The sequence below is a fragment of the Phocoena sinus genome, chromosome 1 (assembly GCF_008692025.1).
Source record: "Phocoena sinus isolate mPhoSin1 chromosome 1, mPhoSin1.pri, whole genome shotgun sequence".
Lineage (NCBI taxonomy): Eukaryota > Metazoa > Chordata > Mammalia > Artiodactyla > Phocoenidae > Phocoena > Phocoena sinus.
In genome coordinates, this window is record NC_045763.1 from 60,936,752 (window position 1) to 60,958,963 (window position 22,212).

Below are 22,212 nucleotides of genomic sequence, written 5' to 3' on the forward strand. Positions count from 1 at the left end.
AATATAATTTTTTTTTACTTTCCAAAATAATTTATCTTATTCACTTAGTGGTTAAAGACACAGGTTTTGTAGTCAAGCTACCCGAGTTCAAAGTCTGGCTTTTCTACCTTACTAAATATGTGACTTTACACTAGCTACTTAATCTCTCTGTGCCTCAGTTTTATCTTTTAAGTGTGGAAGTAATAGTACTTGCATCAGGGGATTATTTTGAGAAATAAATGAATTAATATATGTAGCATTGCTTAGAACAGTACCTGGCACATAGTAAATGTTCAATCAATGTTAGGTACTATAATAATATAATAATCATTATAATCTTAGATATGATGAGTGCACAGCCATTTGGCTTTCAAAATTCTATTATCTAGGGTAAATGCCATGTAAATATTAGCTATTTTTGATATTAATGTTTAATACATTGCTGCTTATTATATATTTATATATAAGTAGCTAAAATCATAGCAAAAAAAGCCTCCTTTTTCTTTCTCTTCAGTATACCTGAGTTGGGAATGTAGGATAAAGAGGTGGGGAATTGAGGAAGAAATAGGATAAAGTACCTTTGGTGCCTGAGGGTAGAAGAGAGTCCAAGCAGATATGATATAGCTATGTAGTATTTATCTGCAAGAGGAAGTCATGAGCAACAGAGCTGAGGCTGTTGGCCTATTTCCACTCCAAGGACAACCAGATTCCTACCAAAGCTCCAGAATGTGTCCAAAGGGCACACCCTTGGATGGAATATGTGAGTGACAAAGCAGCCACACCACAAATGAGTGAAGTTCCCTTAAGTCCACAGATGTGGAACTAAGAAGGGAGCCCTAACTCACTTCAACCTTTAAAGCTATAGAAGCTTCTGTCAATTGTCAGAGCCACTACTCCCTTCTTCAAAAAAAATCTGTTGCATCAATCTTTTGGCCTTAATCCCTATCCTGCCTCAAAATTTTCTCACCACAACTTCAGACCTAGGAACTGTGATTCTCTTAAAGACTGCTTTTCAACCTGGTTTCATGTTTGCAGAGCCATCTGTAACCCAGCCCAAAATTTCTCGTGACCGAATCAAGCAATGTTGAGACTGTCAGCCCTCCTCTGGCTCCACTGGTGGGCAGGGACAGTAGTTTGATCAGGACTACAACTCATTTAGCTGTAATTCATAGTCCCCTGTTGTCTTTTCACAATTGATGAACAAGCTCAGGAGTTCTTTTATATTTCCAAGGTCTATAGTTTCTTACACATATACCAGAGAAGCTAAAGTGATTCAGTCACCCTTTGAGCATAGATGAATATGGCAGTGGGTATTCAAATTTCAGAGATAAATTACCCCAGTGAGAATTGTTTTCTTTCTCAGGTGCTACTGTTTTCAGCCATGTATCCTAACAGCACAAGCTGATGTATTAATCTCCAAATATTGTAGGTATTTTCTCACAGCAGTCTGATAGTGATAACATTTCTCTCAACTAGAGCAGAAATTCTGAGTGCTTCTGCAGAATACGTAACAGCATAGTGAAACTTAAAGTGCAGCAATGGCTTTATTTCAGACTTCTTGTGACTTACTTTTTGCCTTTAAGGTATGCTCAAAATACTTGAGGTGGGTAGGCATGAGCTATAGCAGTGCTTCTGAGAGCATGTTTGCAAAACACCACTATACAAAATACTCTGTGCATACACACAAGTTGCCCAATAACTTTAGCGTCACCCTGTTACATTAGCATATTAAAAATTCCTAGAAAAATTTCATTAAAGAAATCTGGTTGATTTTGTTTAATTTAGATTTCCCAAACGCATTCAACCATGGAACCTACTATATCCATCAGAACAAGTTTTCTGCAAAACAAGTCGTCTATAGTGTATATCTATATTCCAATGTAAAACAAAAATTAGCCACTGTTAATGCTTTGTCTTGGATTTTAGCTATTTAAGCCATATTGATACAATGGGTTCTGTTACGGCCGGGTAAAGGAAGCTGTTCTTCAATTACTCTGTGGTTTTTGCTCTTTAAAACCCTGGGAGTAGGAGTAGATCAAGCAGTAAAGGTATGGAGGGCATGAATCAGACAGTGAAATATAAATAGTTGGAATATCAATTCTTGGCCAGTTCTACTTGATAGATTAAAAGCTACAAGTTTTTGTGCTTACTGCTGATCCAAGTCAAGGATTTATGGTAAAAGAAAGAGTATGAAGTCATACGTTGTAATTTTCCAAGTCGATAATTATAACCACTACACTGCAGTACTTCAGTACCCATTTGTTGATTATCAGGCTTAATTCAGATTTGTATTCAATTTGTATCACAACAGGAATGTTAGTTATTAGTGCTTATGAGTTAATAAAATACCGAACACAGTTGTCTTGAAAAGTTTCATCTGGTCCATTTGCTGCATAATAGAAAAGGGAAATGTGGTAATAGTACTGCCAACTCAGGTTTCTATGGAGCCCTATGTTTTGTTTATTGTCTCCACCAATGTACTTGAACTCTCATTGATGTAAGTAAATTTTTTGTAACTGGACGGTTAAAACTAGACACATGAATATCAGTTTGTAGCCAATTAGCATGACAAACACTCATCACCCAATCAAGTGATGTTGAGACTGTCAGCCCTCCTCTGGCTCCACTGGTGGACAGGGACAGTAGTTTGATCAGGATTACAACTCATAAAAAGCGATTCCTTTTATATTGTATTTTTTGTCAGAAATCTATTCTTATATATTAATGTATCTTCTTCTCTGTTTTAGGTTTGTTGAAAAAACTAACTACTCTGAAAGTAGATGACAATCAACTTACAATGCTACCGAATACAATCGGAAAGTAAGTGACAAAGTTTCATACCAGTCAGTCTCTCTAAAGCCAGAAACAAAAGAATATATTGAGTTTTCTACTTTCACACATTTTCTGCTAGAGATATCAATAATTTTGTTCATATGTCAACTCATTTTAGACCACATTTTATTTAGTTATATATTTGTATATAATCTATCTTAATTTAGTTTTATATTTAGACACTGCATTGACACCCGACTATATATTGATAAGAAATCAATATCATAAGAAATACTTAACCATCACTCTTTCATAAGCAAATTGATTACCCAGACCTTCAATTATACCATTGCTTGTAATTTTCCAGATACTATTAATTTGATGTTTTTGACTGAATAGCAGCTCTAAATTCACTTATGTCTTACAAAATCAAATCAATTTTTATAAGATCTGCATTATCTATATGTTACCATTACACTGTTAGTAAAATTTGATATTTGTGGAAACTTAATGTATTTTTAGACCTTAAGGAGATAAGCATCTGTTTTAGCTTGCATTTTAAAAAACTGCAAGGTGAAAGGTCATCATTGCCTTTTAAGGACAAAATATATTCCATGTATTTGATAGGGATTTATTTCTAATTTTATGTTTCCATTAATGTTTGATTTACAGTTCTTTAAGAAACATGTACGTTATTATCAGTGTTGCACTGAAGTTCTTTTGTTTACAACTTGTGTAAAGTGAGAAATCAATAAGCTGTCTTTATTCTAACATTTTGTAAGGCCATTTTACAGGAATCTTGCCCCACATTTCATGTGAAGAATTATATAAATCCATAATTTAACAGATTTGGGTGTACTTGGGGTGGTGGGGAGAAAGCCTAGCTTTTTTTTTAAAAAAAACAGATGTATTAGCTATAATTGATGTACAATAAACTGCATATATTTAAAGTCTACAATTTGATGTTTTGACACTCATATAAAGCCATGAAGGGAAGTGTTAAAGAAATGGACTATATGACTATATTTTATTACAATAAAAAAAAGGCAGAATAAAAAAACAGTAGGAAGTATATGCAAAATCTCTACCTTCTGCTCAGTTTTGCTGTGAACCTAAAACGGCTATAAAAATAAAGTCTATTTTAAAAAGAGGAAGAATGACTGACAAACCGTGCTTACTCAGACTTGAGTATTTGGCAGACATTTTGTCAAAAATGAACAAAGTGAGCTTGTCACTTCAAGGAAAACAACTGACAGAATTTGTTGCCAACAGTGAAATTTGAGCTATCAAGTAAAAATTAGAATTTTGGAAAATGTGTATCTGCCACTGTGAGTTTGACAGCTTCCCAATATTTAAAGCCTTTTCTGATAAAACTGGTGTGATATCACTGATGTAATAATGAATGTGATTTGTTGATATTATAATATGAAATGTGTCAACATTTGAAAAATCTGTTCAACTCAGTGAAGCAACACTTTCCAAATGACCAATGCATGAGCTACAAAATCACACATGAGAAATAGACCCATTCAAAGTGCAAAAAGATTAGTTGATTTTAATGTATTGGTGTGAAAAGTAAGAAAAGTTCATTGATGTATTTCAGATTCTACATTGCAATTACTGTATCCCCTAAAAAGACTGCTTTTTGTTGAGTTTGGGTGTAGTATCAAAGAATAATCACAATTATCCAAAAAAAACATGAAAATACTTTTCCCTTTTCCAACTACCTATCTGTGTGAGTTTGGACTTTTTTATATATAACTTAATCAAAACAATATACCACAATAAATTGAATACAAAGCAGATATGAGAATCCAGTTGCCTTCTATTAAGCTAACCTTGAAGAGATTCACAAAAATAAAAATGTCACTCTTTTCACTAAAGTTTTTTGTTTTGGAAAGTATACTTACTTTTATAAAAATGTGTTACCTACATTAACATGTCATGGGTTTATTATTGTTATTCAAGAATGAATAATAAATAACTATTTTTAAATGCCTCTTTTAATTTATAATATTATAGATACCAATAGGTATAAGCCATATTTTAAAAAGTACTTTAAGATTACCAATGATTTTTAATAAAGAGGTCCTAAAATGAAAAAGTTTGAAGATTTCAGTTCTATAATACATCATGTCTCGGATGGTAAAATTGTGACAGCCATTGTCTAATATGTTCTCACTTCAAGGTCGCACTTGTGGCAAAAAATAAACTAAATTTCTAAAATTTTATAGTATACCTTAATAAACAATCTGTATGAAGTAAAAATAATAATAATGATATAATGGCTTTGCTTTCTTTAGGGAATTCAGAACTGATAGGTCAGAGATTTAGCTCAAGGCTAGAGATAAAATTTGATTAGAATCCTATTTAATGGCACGCCAGATCACATGCAGAAAGTGTTCTGTAAGTAGTGAAATAGTCTTTATTTTATTATGAGACATTCTACCTAGAACTCCGTGCACCAAAATGTTCAGATCAGCTGCAGTGACCAAAAATATTCTCATTCTGCACATCGAATGTTTCAATAGGTTAGACTTATCTTTGGTAATTTTTAATAGTCCAACTAGTAAAAATTGCTGAAAGAATTCATTTTTCAACATCTTTCACAGTTGAAATGGATTCCATGACTTTTGTGCCGCATGACTTGTAAAATTGGTTATTTTTTTGTTGAATCTTAAGTCATGCCTAAGAGTTCCAGCCACTCTAATAACTGAATGTGCAATGAAAATAGTAACAAACAACTTTTTGTGTGTGCTCATATTGTGCCAGATACCATGTTTGGTGCTTTACATGTATTCTTATTTAAAGGCCCCATCAACACTATTCAATGTGTATTATTATCTCCCCATCAACAGATGCAGAAACAGAGGCTGAGAGAAGTTATCAGATTTCAAAGCTAAGCTGCTAATTGACCTATGTTGCTTCTGTTTTTTTAATTTAATTTAATTAATTTATTTATTTATTATGCAGCAGGTTCTTAGTAGTTATCTATTTTATACATATTAGTGTACACATGTCAATCTCAATCTCCCAATTCATCCCACCACCACCACGCCCCATCCCCGCTTTCCCCCCTTGGTGTCCATACATTTGTTCTCTACATCTGCGTCTCTATTTCTGCCTTGCAAACTGGTTCATGTGTACCATTTTTCTAGATTCCAGATATATGCATTAATATATGGTAGTTGATTTTCTCTTTCTGACTTACTTCACTGTGTATGACAGTCTCTAGGTCCATCCACGTCTCTACAAATGACCCAATTTCATTCCTTTTTATGGCTGAGTAGTGTTCCATTGTATATATGTACCATATCTTCTTTATCCATTCATCTGTCGATGGGCATTTAGGTTACTTCCATGACCTGGCTATTGTAAATCGTGCTGCAGTGAACACTGGGGTGCATGTGTCTTTTTGAATTATGGTTTTCTCAGGGTATATGCCCAGTAGTGGGATTGCTGGGTCCTATGATGCTTCTTAATATGTGTTATAGTTGAGTCACACATTTTGTAATGTTAGATCATTTAAGAGCCCCATTGCTCTAAAGGCAAAAGATCTCCCATAGGAAGAGGAACCATACGCTAAACCTACTCTCTCTTAGCTTTGTAGCTTTGGAGAAAGGCAATAAAATCTCAAAAATTTGAATGGATATTTTAAAAAGTCATTCCATCATAGAGTATGGTCAATGAGAAAGACTGCTGACTAGAATCAGAGAGTCTAAGTAACTATGCAAAGCTGGGTAAATGTCTTCTTTCCTATGGGCCTCAAACTCCTGAGGAATAATGCAAGGAGCACTGGCTTTGGAGTCAAATAGCATGGGTGTGAACCCTGGCTATGCCACTTACTGTGTGAACTTGGACAAATTACTTAAAACTCTCAGTGTCTTAGTTTCTTCATTTGTAATTTCCACCTATGTCTAAAATTCTAATTCTTTGATCCAGATGTTTAGTTTATATGATATCAATACCCTAGATGGTAAATTCCAGTAGTCTACTTACTAGACTGCTATAATAACAAGAAAATAAGCATTCTAGGTATCTGAATGCTAAAAACTGTGCTTCCCTCTATTCCCTAAGCATGGAAGGATACACAAGAAACTGGAAATGTACATGGCTTTGGGGAGGAGAATTTGGGGGCTGGGCAATAGAGTAAATAAGGAGACTTGCTTTTATTGTATACCTTTTGTACTTTTTGAATGTCATATCATGTAATGTTATTCTAGTCAAAAAATTAAAAACAAAGTGTGCATGCACACGCACACACACACTCTGCATTGGATAAAACCCAAATTTCTTCACAATAATATTCAAGTTTTTCCATATTCTAGTCTAGACTGGTGGTTCTCAACATGTGGTCCCCTGATCAGCAGCATCAGCTTCAACTGGGAACTTGTTGAAGTGCAAATTCTCAGAGACAATCCCAGGTTTACTGAATCAGAAACTCTGGGCATTGGACCAGCAATCTGTGTATTAACAAACCCTTCCTGGGATTCTGACGCATGCTAAAGTTTAAGAACCACTAACTGTATTCAGCTTACTTATACACCTATCAGATAACTGTCTTCTCAAACCCTATTCCATTGTGCCTGCATTAGAATTACCTGAGATGCTGGTTTATTTATTTATTTATTTTTCTGCGGTACTAGGGTCTCTCACTGTTGTGGCCTCTCCCATTGCGGAGCATAGGCTCCGGACGCGCAGGCTCAGCGGCCATGGCTCACGGGCCCAGCCGCTCCGTGGCATGTGAGATCTTCCCGGACCGGGGCACGAACCCACGTCCCCTGCATCGGCAGGCGGACTCTCAACCACTGCGCCACCAGGGAAGCCCGAGATGCTGCCTTAAAACGAAGCTCCCTGAGAGAAGTTTACCACAGCAGTTGGTTGCTTTGGCTTTGGAGCCAGACCTTCTGGGTCTGAAACCTGGCTCTTCGATGTGCTACTGGGTAGAGCCTTAGATTCCTCCTCAGTAAAATGGAAATCATAGTAATAATGCCTACCTCATAAGAATGTTGTGAGGATTAAATGTGTTAATACATGGAAAGTGCTCACACATTTAATAAATGTTTTATAAAAATGAAGTCCAATAAGGTAAAGAGTTATTGACTTAAATCAGATTGGGGGTATTTGGATTCAAAAATATGCTTACTTGTTTTTACAACTTAATTCTTTTCCCTCTGTCTACCCAGACCACTGCAGCTTCCTCCTTTAAATTAAAAGCTCAGTACACCTACTAACTAAACCAGCATTTCCTAAGTTATATTCCTCAAAATAATCATTACTTGAGATTTTAATAGGTATGACATAAAGATAAGTTTCGTGGACAGATAAGTTTTGTGAACTCTTTATACAAGTTAGGGAACACTCTAGCATGATATTTTTCCATTTCTTATATGTCTTTTATTTATCTTTTTTTAACATCTTTATTGGAGTATAATTGCTTTACAATGTTGTGTTAGTTTCTGCTGTATAACAAATTGAATCAGCTATACATATACATATATGCCCATATCCCCTCCCTCTTGCGTCTCCCTCCTACTCTCCCTATCCCACCCCTCTAGGTGGTCACAAAGCACTGAACTGATCTCCCCGTGCTATGTGGCTGCTTCCCACTAGCTATCTATTTTACGTTTCATAGTGTATATATGTCCATGCCACTCTCTCACTTCGTCCCAGCTTACCCTTCCCCTCCCCGTGTCCTCAAGTCCATTCTCTACATCTGTGTCTTTATTCCTGTCCTGCCCCTAGGTTGTTCAGAACCATTTATTTTATTTTATTTTTTAGATTCCATATATGTGTGTTAGCATACGGTATTTGTTTTTCTCTTTCTGACTTACTTCATTCTGTATGATAGACTCTAGGTCCATCCACCTCACTACAAATAACTCAATTTCATTTCTTTTTATGGCTGAGTAATATTCCATTGTATGTATGTGCCACATCTTCTTTATCCATTCATCTGTCAATGAGCACTTAGGTTGTCTCCATCTCCGGGCCATCATAAATAGAGCTGCAATGAACATTTTGGTACATGACTCTTTTTGAATTATGGTTTTCTCTGGGTATATGCCCAGTAGTGGGATTGCTGGGTCATATGGTAGTTCTATTTGTAGTTTTTTAAGGAACCTCCATACTATTCTCCATAGTGGCTGTATCAATTTACATTCCCACCAATAAGTCTCTTATTTATCTTTTGTATCATCATTTACCTTTAAATTATAATGTCATGCCCTCCCAACTAGTATATGGGCTCCTTAAAGGTTGGTATCATGTCTTGAACATGTTTAATCTCTTCATTGTACCTAGGCAGTATGGCACAGGGGAATATTTGCAAGCCTTGGAACTAGACTGGCTTCTCCACTCATTAACTAATTGACCTTGGACACATCATTTCACATCTCAGAGCTGTAGTTTTCTCATCTGTAAAATGGAAATAATAAGACATCTCTGAGGTTATTGTGAGACTTAGTGTTAGATAGCCTTCAATAAATTATAATAGTCATCAATAATAATAAGCAAAAAACCATTTATTTATTGATCCTTGCTTATGTTCATCTGTGTAAGGATTAGTAATATAACATGAATGAAAGATCCAGTTCTTAACAAGAAAAATGTTTTATACTTATTTACAAATATGATAATAATGTATTGTCTTATTCTGCTCAGGCTGCCATAACAAAGTAGCATAGACTGGGTGACTAAAACAGCAGAAGTTTATTTCTCAGAGTTCTAAAAGCTGGGAAGTCCAAGATCAATGTGCTAGTAAGGTAGCATACATTGAATCCTCACTGATACTCTACATATCAGGCATTATCAACCAATTTTATACATTAAAAAACAGGGATTAATAAGTAGATAAAGTTCACTCAGATATTAAGTGGCCACACTAGAATTGGAACCCAAGCCTGTCTGAACATTTTCCGCGGAATTACATTACTTCTGTTAAGAGTTAAAAGTGAACTAAGAAAATGAAGCCCAAAGTCATTTATTTTTATGTTTATTAGCATCTACATTAATAGAAGATTTAATGGTATCCAATGGTTTCTAATGGTCATAAATGATGTTAAAGTTTAATCATAGATTATCTATGTAGTATATTCACAATCCCTCTTCCCCATTAGCTAGGTAATTGAGGGTTAATGATACAGTAATATGTTCTCATCCAAGACTGATTCATGGAGACCAAACTAAAGTAGAGAAAAATGTGGAGAATATTTTTAGAAAATTAAGTCAATATTGTTGCTGTTGTTTAATGTCAAGCATTACTACCTTGAGTAGTGTTGCTTGTACTGATATGTGATCTAAGGTAAAACCTTACCAAACACAACTCTTATAATATTTATACATGAATTTTAGCCATCATTGACATATCTTGTGTGTGTGTGTGTTTAATATCTTTATTGGAGTATAATTCCTTTACAATTTTGTGTTAGTTTCTGCTGTATAACAAATTGAATCAGCTATACGTATACATATATTTCACCATATCCCCACCCTCTTGCGTCTCCCTCCCACCCTCCATACCCCACCCCTCTAGGCGTTCACAAAGCACGGAGCTGATCTCCCTGTGCTATGCAGCTGCTTCCCACTAACTATCTATTTTACATTTGGTAGTGTATATATGTCCATGCCACTCTCTCACATCGTCCCAGCTTACCCTGCCCCCTCCCCGTGTCCTCAAGCCCATTCTCTATGTCTGCATCTTTATTCCTGTCCTGCCCCTGGGTTGTTCAGAACCTTTTTTATTTTTTTTTATTTTTTAGATTCCATATATGTGTGTTAGCATACGGTATTTGTTTTTCTCTTTCTGACTTACTTCATTCTGTATGATAGACTCTAGGTCCATCCACCTATCCACCTTACTACAAATAACTCAATTTCATTTCTTTTTATGGCTGAGTAATATTCCATTGTATATGTATGCCACATCTTCTTTATCCATTCATCTGTCAATGGACACTTAGGTTGCTTCCATGTCCTGGCTATTGTAAATAGTGCTGCAATGAACATTGTGGTACATGTGTCTTTTTGAATTATGGTTTTCTCTGGGTATATGCCCAGTAGTGGGATTGCTGGGTCATATGGTAGTTCTAATTTTAAGTTTTTAAAGGAACCTCCATACTATTCTCCATAGTGGCTGTATCAATTTACATTCCCACCAACAGTGCAAGAGGGTTCCCTTTTCTCCACACCCTCTCCAGCATTTATTGTTTGTAGATTTTTTTGATGATGGCTATTCTGACCGGTGTGAAGTGATACCTCATTGTAGTTTTGATTTGCATTTCTCTAATGATTAGTGATGTTGAGCCTCCTTTCATGTGTTTGTTGGCAATCTGTATATCTGCTTTAGAGAAATGTCGATTTGGGTCTTCCACCCATATTTGGATTGGGCTGTTTGGTTTTTTGATATTGAGTTGCATGAGCTGCTTGTATATTTTGGAGATTAATCCTTTGTCTGTTGCTTCACTTGCAAATATTTTCTCCCATTCTGAAGGTGGTCTTTTCATCTTGTTTATGGTTTAATTTGCTGTGCAAAAGCTTTTAAGTTTCATTAGGTCCCATTTATTTATTTTTGTTTTTTTTTTCCATTTCTCTAGGAGGTGGGTCAAAAAGGATCTTGCTGTGATTTATGTCATAGAGTGTTCTGCCTATGTTTTCCTCTAAGAGTTTGATAGTGTCTGGCCTTGCATTTAGGTCTTTAATCAATTTTGAGTTTATTTTCATGTGTGGTGTTAGGGAGTGTTCATTCTTTTACATGTAGCTGTCCAGTTTTCCCAGCACCACTTATTGAAGAGGCTGTCTTTTCTCCATTGTATATTCTTGCCTCCTTTATCAAAGACAAGGTGACCATATGTGCATGTGTTTATCTCTGGGCTTTCTATCCTGTTCCATTGATCTATATTTCTGTTTTTGTGCCAGTACCATACTGTCTTGATTACTGTAGCTTTGTAGTATAGTCTGAAGTCATGGCGCCTGATTCCTTCAGCTCCGTTTTTCTTTCTCAAGATTGCTTTGGCTATTTGGGGTCTTTTGTCTTTCCATACAAATTGAGAATTTTTTTTTCTAGTTCTGTGAAAAATGCCATTGGTAGTTTGATAGGGATTTCATTGATTCTGTAGATTGCTTTGGATTGTAGAGTCATTTTCACAATGTTGAATCTTCCAATCCAAGAACATGGTATATCTCTCCATCTGTGTGTGTGTGTGTGTTAATGTTACTCTTGCCATATTTGCAAGTACTTTATTTAAAAATGTGTAGTCCCAGGACCAGGAGCTTCTACATCACCCACTAGCTTGTTTCAAATGCAGAATCTGGGCCCCACCCCAAATCACTGAATCTGAATCTGCATTTTAGCGAGTTCTGCTGGTGATTCATATGCACGCTAAAGTTTGGGAAGCACTGCTTTGAAGTACTTTATACTTCCTTTGCAGCTAGTTTTCACTTTTAATGTGTACTATTATAGACTATAGAGAAAACTTCTAAAAAAGGTAGCTTTTGGTCTATCCTTTTTTTTTGTACAAAGGGTAATGTGGTTTCATATGTACAGCAGGATGATTCCATATTTGTATGTATTGAAAAATGATCATCACAATAAATCTAGTTAACATTTTTCACCATACATAGTTACCTTTTTCTTGTGATGAGAACTTTTAAGATCTACTCTCTTAGCAACTTTCAAGTACAGTATTGTTAACTATACGATGCTGTACATTACATCCCCATGACTTATTTATTTTATAACGGGGAGTTGGTCCCTTTTAGTCACCTTCACCCATTTTTTTTCTACCCCTTATCCCCTACTCCTGGCAACCACCAAACTGTTCACTGTATATATGAGCTTGGTTGTGGGTTTTTTTTTTTTTTTACTTTTTTGTATTTTTGTTTTTAGATTCCACACATAAGTGAAATTGTGTGGTGTTTGTCTTTCTCTGTCAGATTTATTTCACTTATTTTGGTCTATCTTTTGAATGCCAGTGATAATTTGAGTAAATGTGGTACAACTGTATTCATATAGGATCCTGTATTAAAATACCTTAGGTGATTTGTAACAAGATAACCATTAATAAAGTCAGCTGGACTGTTAGATTTTGAGTTTGAATCCTTTGAATTCAGAGATCATTGAAGAATGTGTGTTTTGCACACATGTGTTTGTAACCCAAAACTGTAAAATACTTTCAGGCTATAAATTATTAATTCAGTATAGCCATATGCAGTAAAAATATTGTCTTTTTATTGTAGGAAGTCCTCACTTTGCACAGTAGTGGGGACTATGAAAACAACCATGCACACTGAAACTATGTAAAATAGTCTTAAGAATCAATGGAGGAAATTATGATTGTTCTGACGAAAGAGCTTTAAACCTTTTCAAACATTAAATACTGTTGCTGTTGGTTATAAATGTATAGAGAAATGGAAAAATAATAAATCAACATGGATTTAATACACAGTCATTGTAAACATTAGGAACATCAAGAATTAAAGTGTTTTTTTTAAAAAAAAAAAAAGCTTATCAAAATTAGTTTGAACAGTGCTTGCCTTCTTTTCATTGTGTAAGCTGTAATTCAGAGTGAACATCTTTTCTATGAGTCAGTGAATTGTCATCCTTCTTTTAAGCTTCCAAACTTTTATCCTTTGTGATTTCAATATCATGAAATATCTCTGAGAGTTCCTTTAATGTAAAGTTTATTGCCAGGGTCACTTCCTCTGAGACATCTTCATCCTTTCATTACAACCACTTTCCTCATTGATGTCAACAAGTTTTCCTTCACTAAGTTCCTCTGGCAGCAGATCTACAGGCTCTCAAATAGTGGCAGGCAGCATTCCCACAGTCAGCTGTTTCTTCTATAATTCCATGTATGTTCAGTTCAAATCCTGCCAAGTTATTTGCACAGTATGCTAAAAGTTTCTGCTACAATGCATGAGTATTACTTGCTGTTATTTCCTGCCATGATGTTTGATTATTTTCAATTGAATGCTTTATGTCATATTTCTTCCAAAACTCAGCTAAAGAAACTGTATGATCTCCAGTTGTAGCATCAATAGCCTCTTCAAAAGTCTGTGTAAGATAACAGGGCTTCAAAGTCGAAATAATTCCTTGGTCCACTGGTTGGATTAATGAAGTTGTTCTTGGTGATAAAAAGCAAATTTTCACATTTTCATCCAAATCTCCAAGAGAAATAAGATGACGAAGAGCATTATCCAACAGGAGTAATGTTTTAAATGTTAAATTATGGTGCCTATAGTATCTCTCTATAGCCGATTGACAAGAAGGCAACATAACTACAAGACTTACTGTCCGTGTGTGAACTGAATAGTGGATGTGCAGAGACTGATCACTGACAGACTCAAAAAAGTAATATGACTAGTCACTGATCATGATGTACATCTGTTATTTACACAGCGATTTGTGGACTGAAGAGTTAGCAGCAAAGTTTGTACTTTATGCAGTTACTCACAGTTAATATACTGAGGTAATTGAAATTTGAGCCATGTTGTTGGGGGACTAATGTTATTTAAGGAAACCATGATAACTGAAATCTGTGCAAAGTAAGGAGTGCCTTACTATGATTCAAGACTAACTTCAAAAATATTTTCATAAAAGAAAGAAAAATAAGAAACCTTAATTGTATTATTTAATTATTTAATTCTTTGACTTCTACCTCTGAGCATATATCTGAAGTTTTACTTTTGTAACATCTTTGTTGGAGTATAATTGCTTTACAATCATGTGTTAGTTTCTGCTTTAAAACAAAGTGAATCAGTTATACATATACATATGTCCCCATATCTCTTCCCTCTTGTGTCTCCCTCCCTCCCACCCTCCCTATCCCACCCCTCTAGGTGGTCACAAAACACGGAGCTGATCTCCCTGTGCTATGCAGCTGCTTCCCACTAGCTATCAGTTTTACATTTGGTAGTGTATATGTGTACATGCCACTGCCTCACTAGTTTTTATTTTTAAAACTCACTCGTACTTTCATGACCACTTGCTGAGTACATGACCACAAACCATAGATAGAAACCTCTTTCGTTCAATTCTACCAAATTTTCTTAGTGTATTATATGTGTATGACAATGTGCTAGACTTTTTTTAAGAAACAAATAATCTGTTACTGGGTTTTCCACATACATTGATTTCTGCCACCACCAATGCATACATACAGAGTCACACAGCCATGTATGTCTGGTACCCATTGACATGACCACCCCTGAATGTGCGGGCCTCAAAGGATTTAGAAATTAATTTCTCAGGGTTCACTAATAAAAAGAGAAAATATTTCCTGAGTGTGTATTTTATGGCAGGTATTGTGCTAAGTTCTTTACTTAAAGTATTTCATGAACTACTCAGAGAAACTGCATGAGGCAGGAATTACTAGTATCGTCACTGCAAATACAAAGAAACTAAGGCCTGTAGAAAAGTAATATGACTTGTCTATACAAAAGGAAAAGCATTTGCCTAAGAGCTATTATTCACAGCTGAATACTGTGTCGCACCACTTCTGGGTTTTAACCACTTGAAGCTGTTAAGGACCATAAATCATGAGTTACCCTGATCAGGGTCAGACTGAACTTGACTGAATTAGATTCTTCCCTGACCCATGAATGACGGGACTTGATTTACCTACTTGTACACAGACTTGTGAACTTATTCCAATCTCTCCATAATGCAAATTTTTCATCTTTAATGAGCATGATCATCATGACCTCCTGTCACCACCCCCTTTTGGCACTGACTTTTCCCCCGCAGTGCAGTGCTAAGTGAATTTCTTCTGAGTGTGAACAGGGAGTGTTCACTTTCCTGGCAATAAATAAAATCAGCTTTGATTTTTGAGCTCTGATCCTTGTTTTATTTTATTTTTTTTATTTTTTTATTTATTTTTTGCGGTACGCGGGCCTCTCCCGTTGCGGAGCACAGTCTCCGGACACGCAGGCTCAGCGGCCATGGCTCGTGCGCCCAGCTGCTCCGCGGCATGTGGGATCTTTCCGGACTGGGGCACGAACCCATGTCCCCTGCATCGGCAGGAGGACTCCCAACCACTGCGCCACCAGGGAAGCCCGTTGTTTTATTTTTTGATACCCAAGATAATATGTCTAATAAGTGACAAGACTGGGACACAAATCCATTCTGACTAACTTAAAACCCAAATGCTTAATTTCTGTGTTCACTTGTTAACTAAATTATGGGAATAAATTGCATTCAAGCCAGCTAGTTCCAAGATATAAAAAAGGGAAGTTGATTCTACAAGATTACTCCAGCTAATTCTAATTCATTCTTCCCTTTACAATGGTGAGATCATCAGCCTTGAGGGTTCCTTCCTATTACAGTAAAACAATGATATGGATGGTAATAGCAGTGTAATAATATTAACATCAATGACAGCTTAAATATAGCTAGCGCTTACTCTGTGCCAGGCACTCTTTCTTTCCCAGCTATCTAAAGCCAGACAATGAAATGGCTTGTTCCCTTGTGATAGCTCGAAAGTGTATGCATACAATTCCTTTCTGTAGATTTGGGGTAAAGCAGGCTAAGTTTGGAGTGGTGGAGATTGTGGCAAACTGGAGAGCTGTGCTCATTTGAAGACAGCAGCCATTACTCTGTTTCCATTTTTGTCATGCAAGAATAAAGGCCCAGTATTTGCAGATCTTCTTCTTTTTCAAAAGGCACCAAAAGTCTGGGTCATTATGTAGAGTTTACCACTTTTTAAAATACTATGTAAACCAACCAAAACACATCTGCAGGCTGAAATGAGCCCTGTCCGTAGCCTCTGCTACTGATGCACAGGCTGAGAGGCAAGAAAATAGAGTGGAGCCATATTGTCTGCATTTAGGTACTAGTTTTCCTACTTTGTGTGGCCTTGGACAAGTTACTTAGCCTCTTTATGCCTCAATTTCCTTATGTGTAAGATGGGTTTAAAATAATAGATATCTGCTAGAGTTATTTTAAAGAAAAGAGTAGTTATTTTTATCTCTAAAATGCTTAGTAAAATACCTAGCATTTAATCAGTGTTTTTGTTGTTAATATTTTGCCCCCCTTATCTTCCCTTTCTTGGACCTGCCCTCTATACCCTTCTACCTGCCCATGCCAGTTATATGCACTCATTCCAAGGATATACATTATGAGCCTCTGACTATATGTGACATCTAAGTTGTATAAAAACAAACAAAACCTTTTGTCATTCTCAATGGCTCATTTAAATGACAGGTGAATTAAGAAAGGAGAAAAATGAACTACATTTATTTCAGCAAATTGAACCACTTATTAAATGGTATTGAACATTTGGTTGAACTGATAAATTAACTTATATAATATTATGCAGTCACTAGCTAAATAATTTGGTTGGTGAATTTGAATATATGGCTTTTCCAAAACTTTTGTGCCACATGACCTTTTAAAATGTCTAACTAATGTATTTAATTTTCAGTTTATCTTTATTAGAAGAATTTGACTGTAGCTGTAATGAACTGGAGTCACTACCTTCTACTATTGGCTACCTTCACAGTCTTCGAACGTTAGCAGTCGATGAGAATTTCCTTCCAGAATTACCCAGAGAAGTGAGGAATAAGCTTGTTTCTATTAATTTCTTTTAATGAATCTGTTTGGGGATTAAATCTTAACAGGTTCAGTAGCAGTGTAGCTTACGAGTTGAGCTGTGAATGTATACAGGAATTATTTATTTGTTAATCATTCTTTTTTAAATGGCAAGTTATAAGTTCTTATATTTGACTCAGGAAATACATTTGATTTAAACACTGCTTGCCAAAAATAGTAATAAAATATTATAAATTAGTTCATGCTAAGGAATACAATTTTAACTAATCCAACTTATATATTTTGCTTTTAAAAGCAATAAATAAATATTGAGATAACTATACTTCCAGTTCTAAGTGAAAGCTTTTAATATAAATAAGTTGTTTAAAGTATCATGTTGCATAATTGTTTTAACTTCAGGATCCACCAAAATGGTCCATTAGCATTCATCTCTAAATGGGACTTCCATGTATTCATGTCAAGATAAAACTGTGAAGTATATTTTCAATTTAACATTTTCTATTAAATGCTTTCATAATACAGGAACAATAATTCATATATCATTATTTAGAGACAAAAGTTATGAATAAAAATAAAAATACCATTGTAACATTAAATAAAACTAACTTTTCAAAGGAAATATCAACAATATTTCATTTTTGAGTATATATGATCTATTATAAACATAGCTTATTAGTACTTACTCGGATAGACAAAAACAATGATTTATGAAAACAATGAAGCTAACAAGTATTCTAATCATAAAATTAAAAAGAAAATTTTTCCTTCATAATATGTAAAAAAATATGAGATACACAGTCTTAATATCTAAAGGAATATATGTATTATAGACATATTTTAGAGAGTGAGATTATAAAAAATAAAACAATACACATGTTGATAGTCTTTAAAGTGATAAAGAAATTTGTAAATTAAATTACTTTATAAATTATAAATGTTAGTATAAAAATAGTTTACACTGTGATTCTTTACTTTTTTTTTCTTTTGTTACCCATAGATTGGAAGCTGTAAGAATGTAACAGTTATGTCTCTACGCTCCAATAAACTGGAATTTCTTCCTGAAGAGATTGGACAGATGCAGAAGCTAAGAGTCTTAAATTTGAGTGACAACAGGTATTTCTGCAATATTTCACAATCACATATTAGTTATTTTCTAAAAGCAAATTATTGTTTCTTATCAATAATTTTGAAAAATTTTTCTGTGTCTTATAAAGTATATGGAATGCAAATATTTATATAAGTATGCAAATATCCATTTAGAAAATGGCAGAAGCTAAATTGTTTTTAAACTGATATTTCAAACTTTTATTGTTTGATTATATAGAAACATATATTGTATATTAAAATTATGTAAAATTTATACACCCAAATTTATGTACCAAAACCCTCCCATATGCAGAAAGCATAATATTATGAAAACATGGAAAAATAATTGTAGTGAAAGTCTACAAAATTTATTAATAAAAATATGTCCACAGTTATGTATGTATGCGTACATATATGTTTTCATGTATATATTTATGTCTCCAGTAAATTAACTGAGCTATGTATATACTGTCCACACCACCAGAACACTGGTGAGAATATTGTCAAGAAGCTAGTACTCAAAAGTCATGAGGTTTGCACATTATAGTAAAGACAACCAAATGGTTATTTAATCATGTTCTGAAAAGGATGAACAAAGAAAGGATAGGTCCTCTTCTTGTGACAAAGTTGTTATATGGGTGAATGGGTGAAAATGCTGTTCATCTTTATTTCTACCACAGTTGTCCTCAAATAGGAAAGGATAAAATCAATACTGACTAAAATTAACTTCTAAGAAGATAAAGTGATTGTGGATTAGAATAGACTACTTGAACTCTTTGTTTTCATTGTTTCAGTCAGATAAATGATAATATGAGACTGCAACAAAACTAACAAAGATTAGCTTTTATGGAATCACAGAGAATGTTCAGATTCTAAGGTTTCACTAAGTGTGGGAGTTGTCATTTGTTTGTTGGTTTGTCTAAGAAAAGACTACTAATGTGAATTTCAAAAACCATTCACTTAGTAGCTTAAAATATTCCATGTAAGAAATAAAATCTTATTTTAAAGGCTTTGGAATTTTTTTTTTTTAAATCAAGGTGACATGGAAGCTTCATAGCTTGGTGCATCAAGAGTAATTCATGTCAAATCAACCCCATTTCTTGTTTTGACTCTTAATCTACAAGATAATGAAGGAAATGCATTAAATGTTGTGCCCAACTTTCAGTAAGACGTTTTTCAGAATTTTCTAATTATATTCTTGTGAATAAGATTAGAAACATGGTCATGGAGATACCATAGGAAGATGGATTCCAGTGGATTCAATTACAGTCCCCAGTGGAACCAAGCTCCATTATTGTCAACCTGGAGGGAGGGTTTTCATGGTGAGCTGGAGGTCTCTCCTAAATACTTGGTCTGCTCAAATTTTATATGTTAATACTTTACATGATGATATGGAAAATATGCTTATAAAATATTTTTAAATGACCCATAGTTAGGACTCCTAATGGAGTTATTTATCCAACAAATATAGCACATGTGAGTATGTACCATAGGACAACACATTGCTAAATGCCAATGTAAAAGATTTTAATAAGACATTGAGAATCTCATAATAGTAGGAGTTTAAAATACTTCATCTGGCCAGAAATATAAGCTAGTTTGTCTTCTAATACAGTGATTGGAACATAGTATAGAGCCAAATTAATATTTTTAAATTGATGAATTAATCAATGAATCTTAACCTGAGATTAAAATCAACATTCAGTCAAAGCTGAGGCTAAAGTTGAACATCACTGTCAGAGAATAAACTGCTTGCATAAAAGATTAAATATTAAATGTTATCCAAAAGTCATGATTATTCCAATTTTATATTTAAAATGTAATAAATTTTAGAAGTTTGTCATTAGAGTTCAGGAACAATGATTCTTTTACACTGTCAACTGTAAGATTGCTCCTGTGATCAATACACCACACAGTTATGATACTAAATAAATGCTCACTTTCAATGGTGGTCACTGGAAGAATAAGGAAAAATGAGGGTAACATCCTTTTCTGACAGTTTCTTTCCACACTCTACATTTATGATTTGACTGATGATTTATCATGGATATTGTATATGATTCTGGACAGTTTTCCCCTCATGTAATTTTTATGTGGCAGAATTGATATTCTACTTTTAATTCATCTCCACATGATGTAAAAACTTCTCCTCATAACACATTACTTCATAATTTCTGACTTAAATTAAATAACTAAAAAATTAGAAAACTTTAATGGACAGTTTGGTTTAATGTTATAAATGCTAGTATAAAAAATGATTATATTAAAATTAATTGTGATATAATTTAATCCCTGTTATTCTTTATATACTTATTTATGTTTTACAAGTTTCTGTTAGCTCAGAAAGGTTATTATATCCTTCCTAAACTTACCTAGCTAATACACAGTCTGTTGATATGTTTCTTGGCTTGTCAATATCTTTTCATATTTATTAAATTATTTGATAGTGCTTAATTGCTTTTGCATATACAATTAACTGCTTCCACAATCCTTATTAATTATTCTAACATTTTCCACTTCTGTTCTCAAAATATATTTATTCATCATTTGACTGATAGAATTCCAACATATTAAAGAATTTCAAGGAAATTTTCATTCCAAGTCATATCTAAAATGTTTGTATTTGAAAGTGAACATGCAGAAAATAACAATAAATTCATTGGTGTGCCTTGTTTGTATTATTCACTCTGTTGACTAGCTATGGTGGTAACCCATGTAATGACAATATATTGATCATACACAATTTCAGGGATATCATACAGTATGTTGAAGCAGGCAGTTGGTGATTTGGCCCTCCACAGGCTGAAGCCAAAGCTAAATAGATAATTTTGATTGAATACCAAGGCTGATGCCAACTTCGCTTATCTCAAAATGCTAATTTTAAAGATTCCCTCTTTGAATATCTATTACATAATATATGAAGGGGAAAGAACAAAAGGACACGCTTTCAGGAGCTGTAAATTCCTTTCGAGGTAAGGTGGAAATGGCCTCTTGCCCTCATAGAACCTACAATTTTATGGGGATAACAGACAGTAAAAAAATAACCACAAAATTAAACAAAAAATTACAAACTGTGATATGTTCCATGAAAGTGCTTTGAGACTAAACTGGGGAAAGAAATTTAAATGAGGAGTCAAGAAAAGCTTCTTTGAGGAACTGACATTTAAGCTGAGAGCTAAAGAATATGTGGAATTGTAGTTAAGTGAAGTATGGGAGAAAGAATATTCCAGACAGAAGAAAAGAGCTTGGCTAATCCTCAGAGTAGGCTGATAGAAGGCCAGTGGAACTAATGGGACTGTCAGGAAAAGAGTAACAAAGAAGCTCTGGAGAGGTTTTGGAGGACCAGATCTTATAAGGTCTGACAAGGCATGTTAACAATTTTCAGTTTTATCCTAGCATTTGAAGAGTTGTAAACTCAAGATTTTCACTTTTAAAAGCTTGCTCAGGCTACTCAATGGAAAAAGAAGTAGAGAGAAGAATGAAACAAATAAGTTACAGTATTTTAAAAAATTCTTCATAAAAATGACATTTATCCATCTTCACCCATGCTATTAGACTTTTCTTATTTTTGCAGATTGAAGAATTTACCATTCTCATTTACCAAACTTAAGGAGCTTGCAGCTTTGTGGCTTTCTGACAATCAGGTAAAAATTTTTATTACCTGATTTATTTTGTTTATTCAAATGAACTACAGTTGAAACTTTGAATTGCTAACTTATTCCCAATAGGTACCTTTGACAATCACTGCAAAATATAGATTCTTTATCCCCTGGAGGAGAGATTTTTGTAAAGGTAATAATTCAAATAAGTATTTCATTGCTGTGGAC

General features: G+C 34.4%; 1 protein-coding gene across 1 annotated transcript in view; it reads left to right on the plus strand.

Annotated features, from left to right (window-relative positions):
- LRRC7 (leucine rich repeat containing 7) overlaps positions 1 to 22,212 on the plus strand; it is a 514,499-nt gene that overhangs the window by 383,587 nt on the left and 108,700 nt on the right. Inside the window, exons 11-14 of the mRNA XM_032604391.1 lie at positions 2,727 to 2,799; positions 17,172 to 17,301; positions 18,297 to 18,412; positions 21,960 to 22,029. Of these exons, the coding sequence (XP_032460282.1) occupies positions 2,727 to 2,799; positions 17,172 to 17,301; positions 18,297 to 18,412; positions 21,960 to 22,029 (389 nt within the window). The remainder of the gene's footprint in view (positions 1 to 2,726; positions 2,800 to 17,171; positions 17,302 to 18,296; positions 18,413 to 21,959; positions 22,030 to 22,212) is intronic.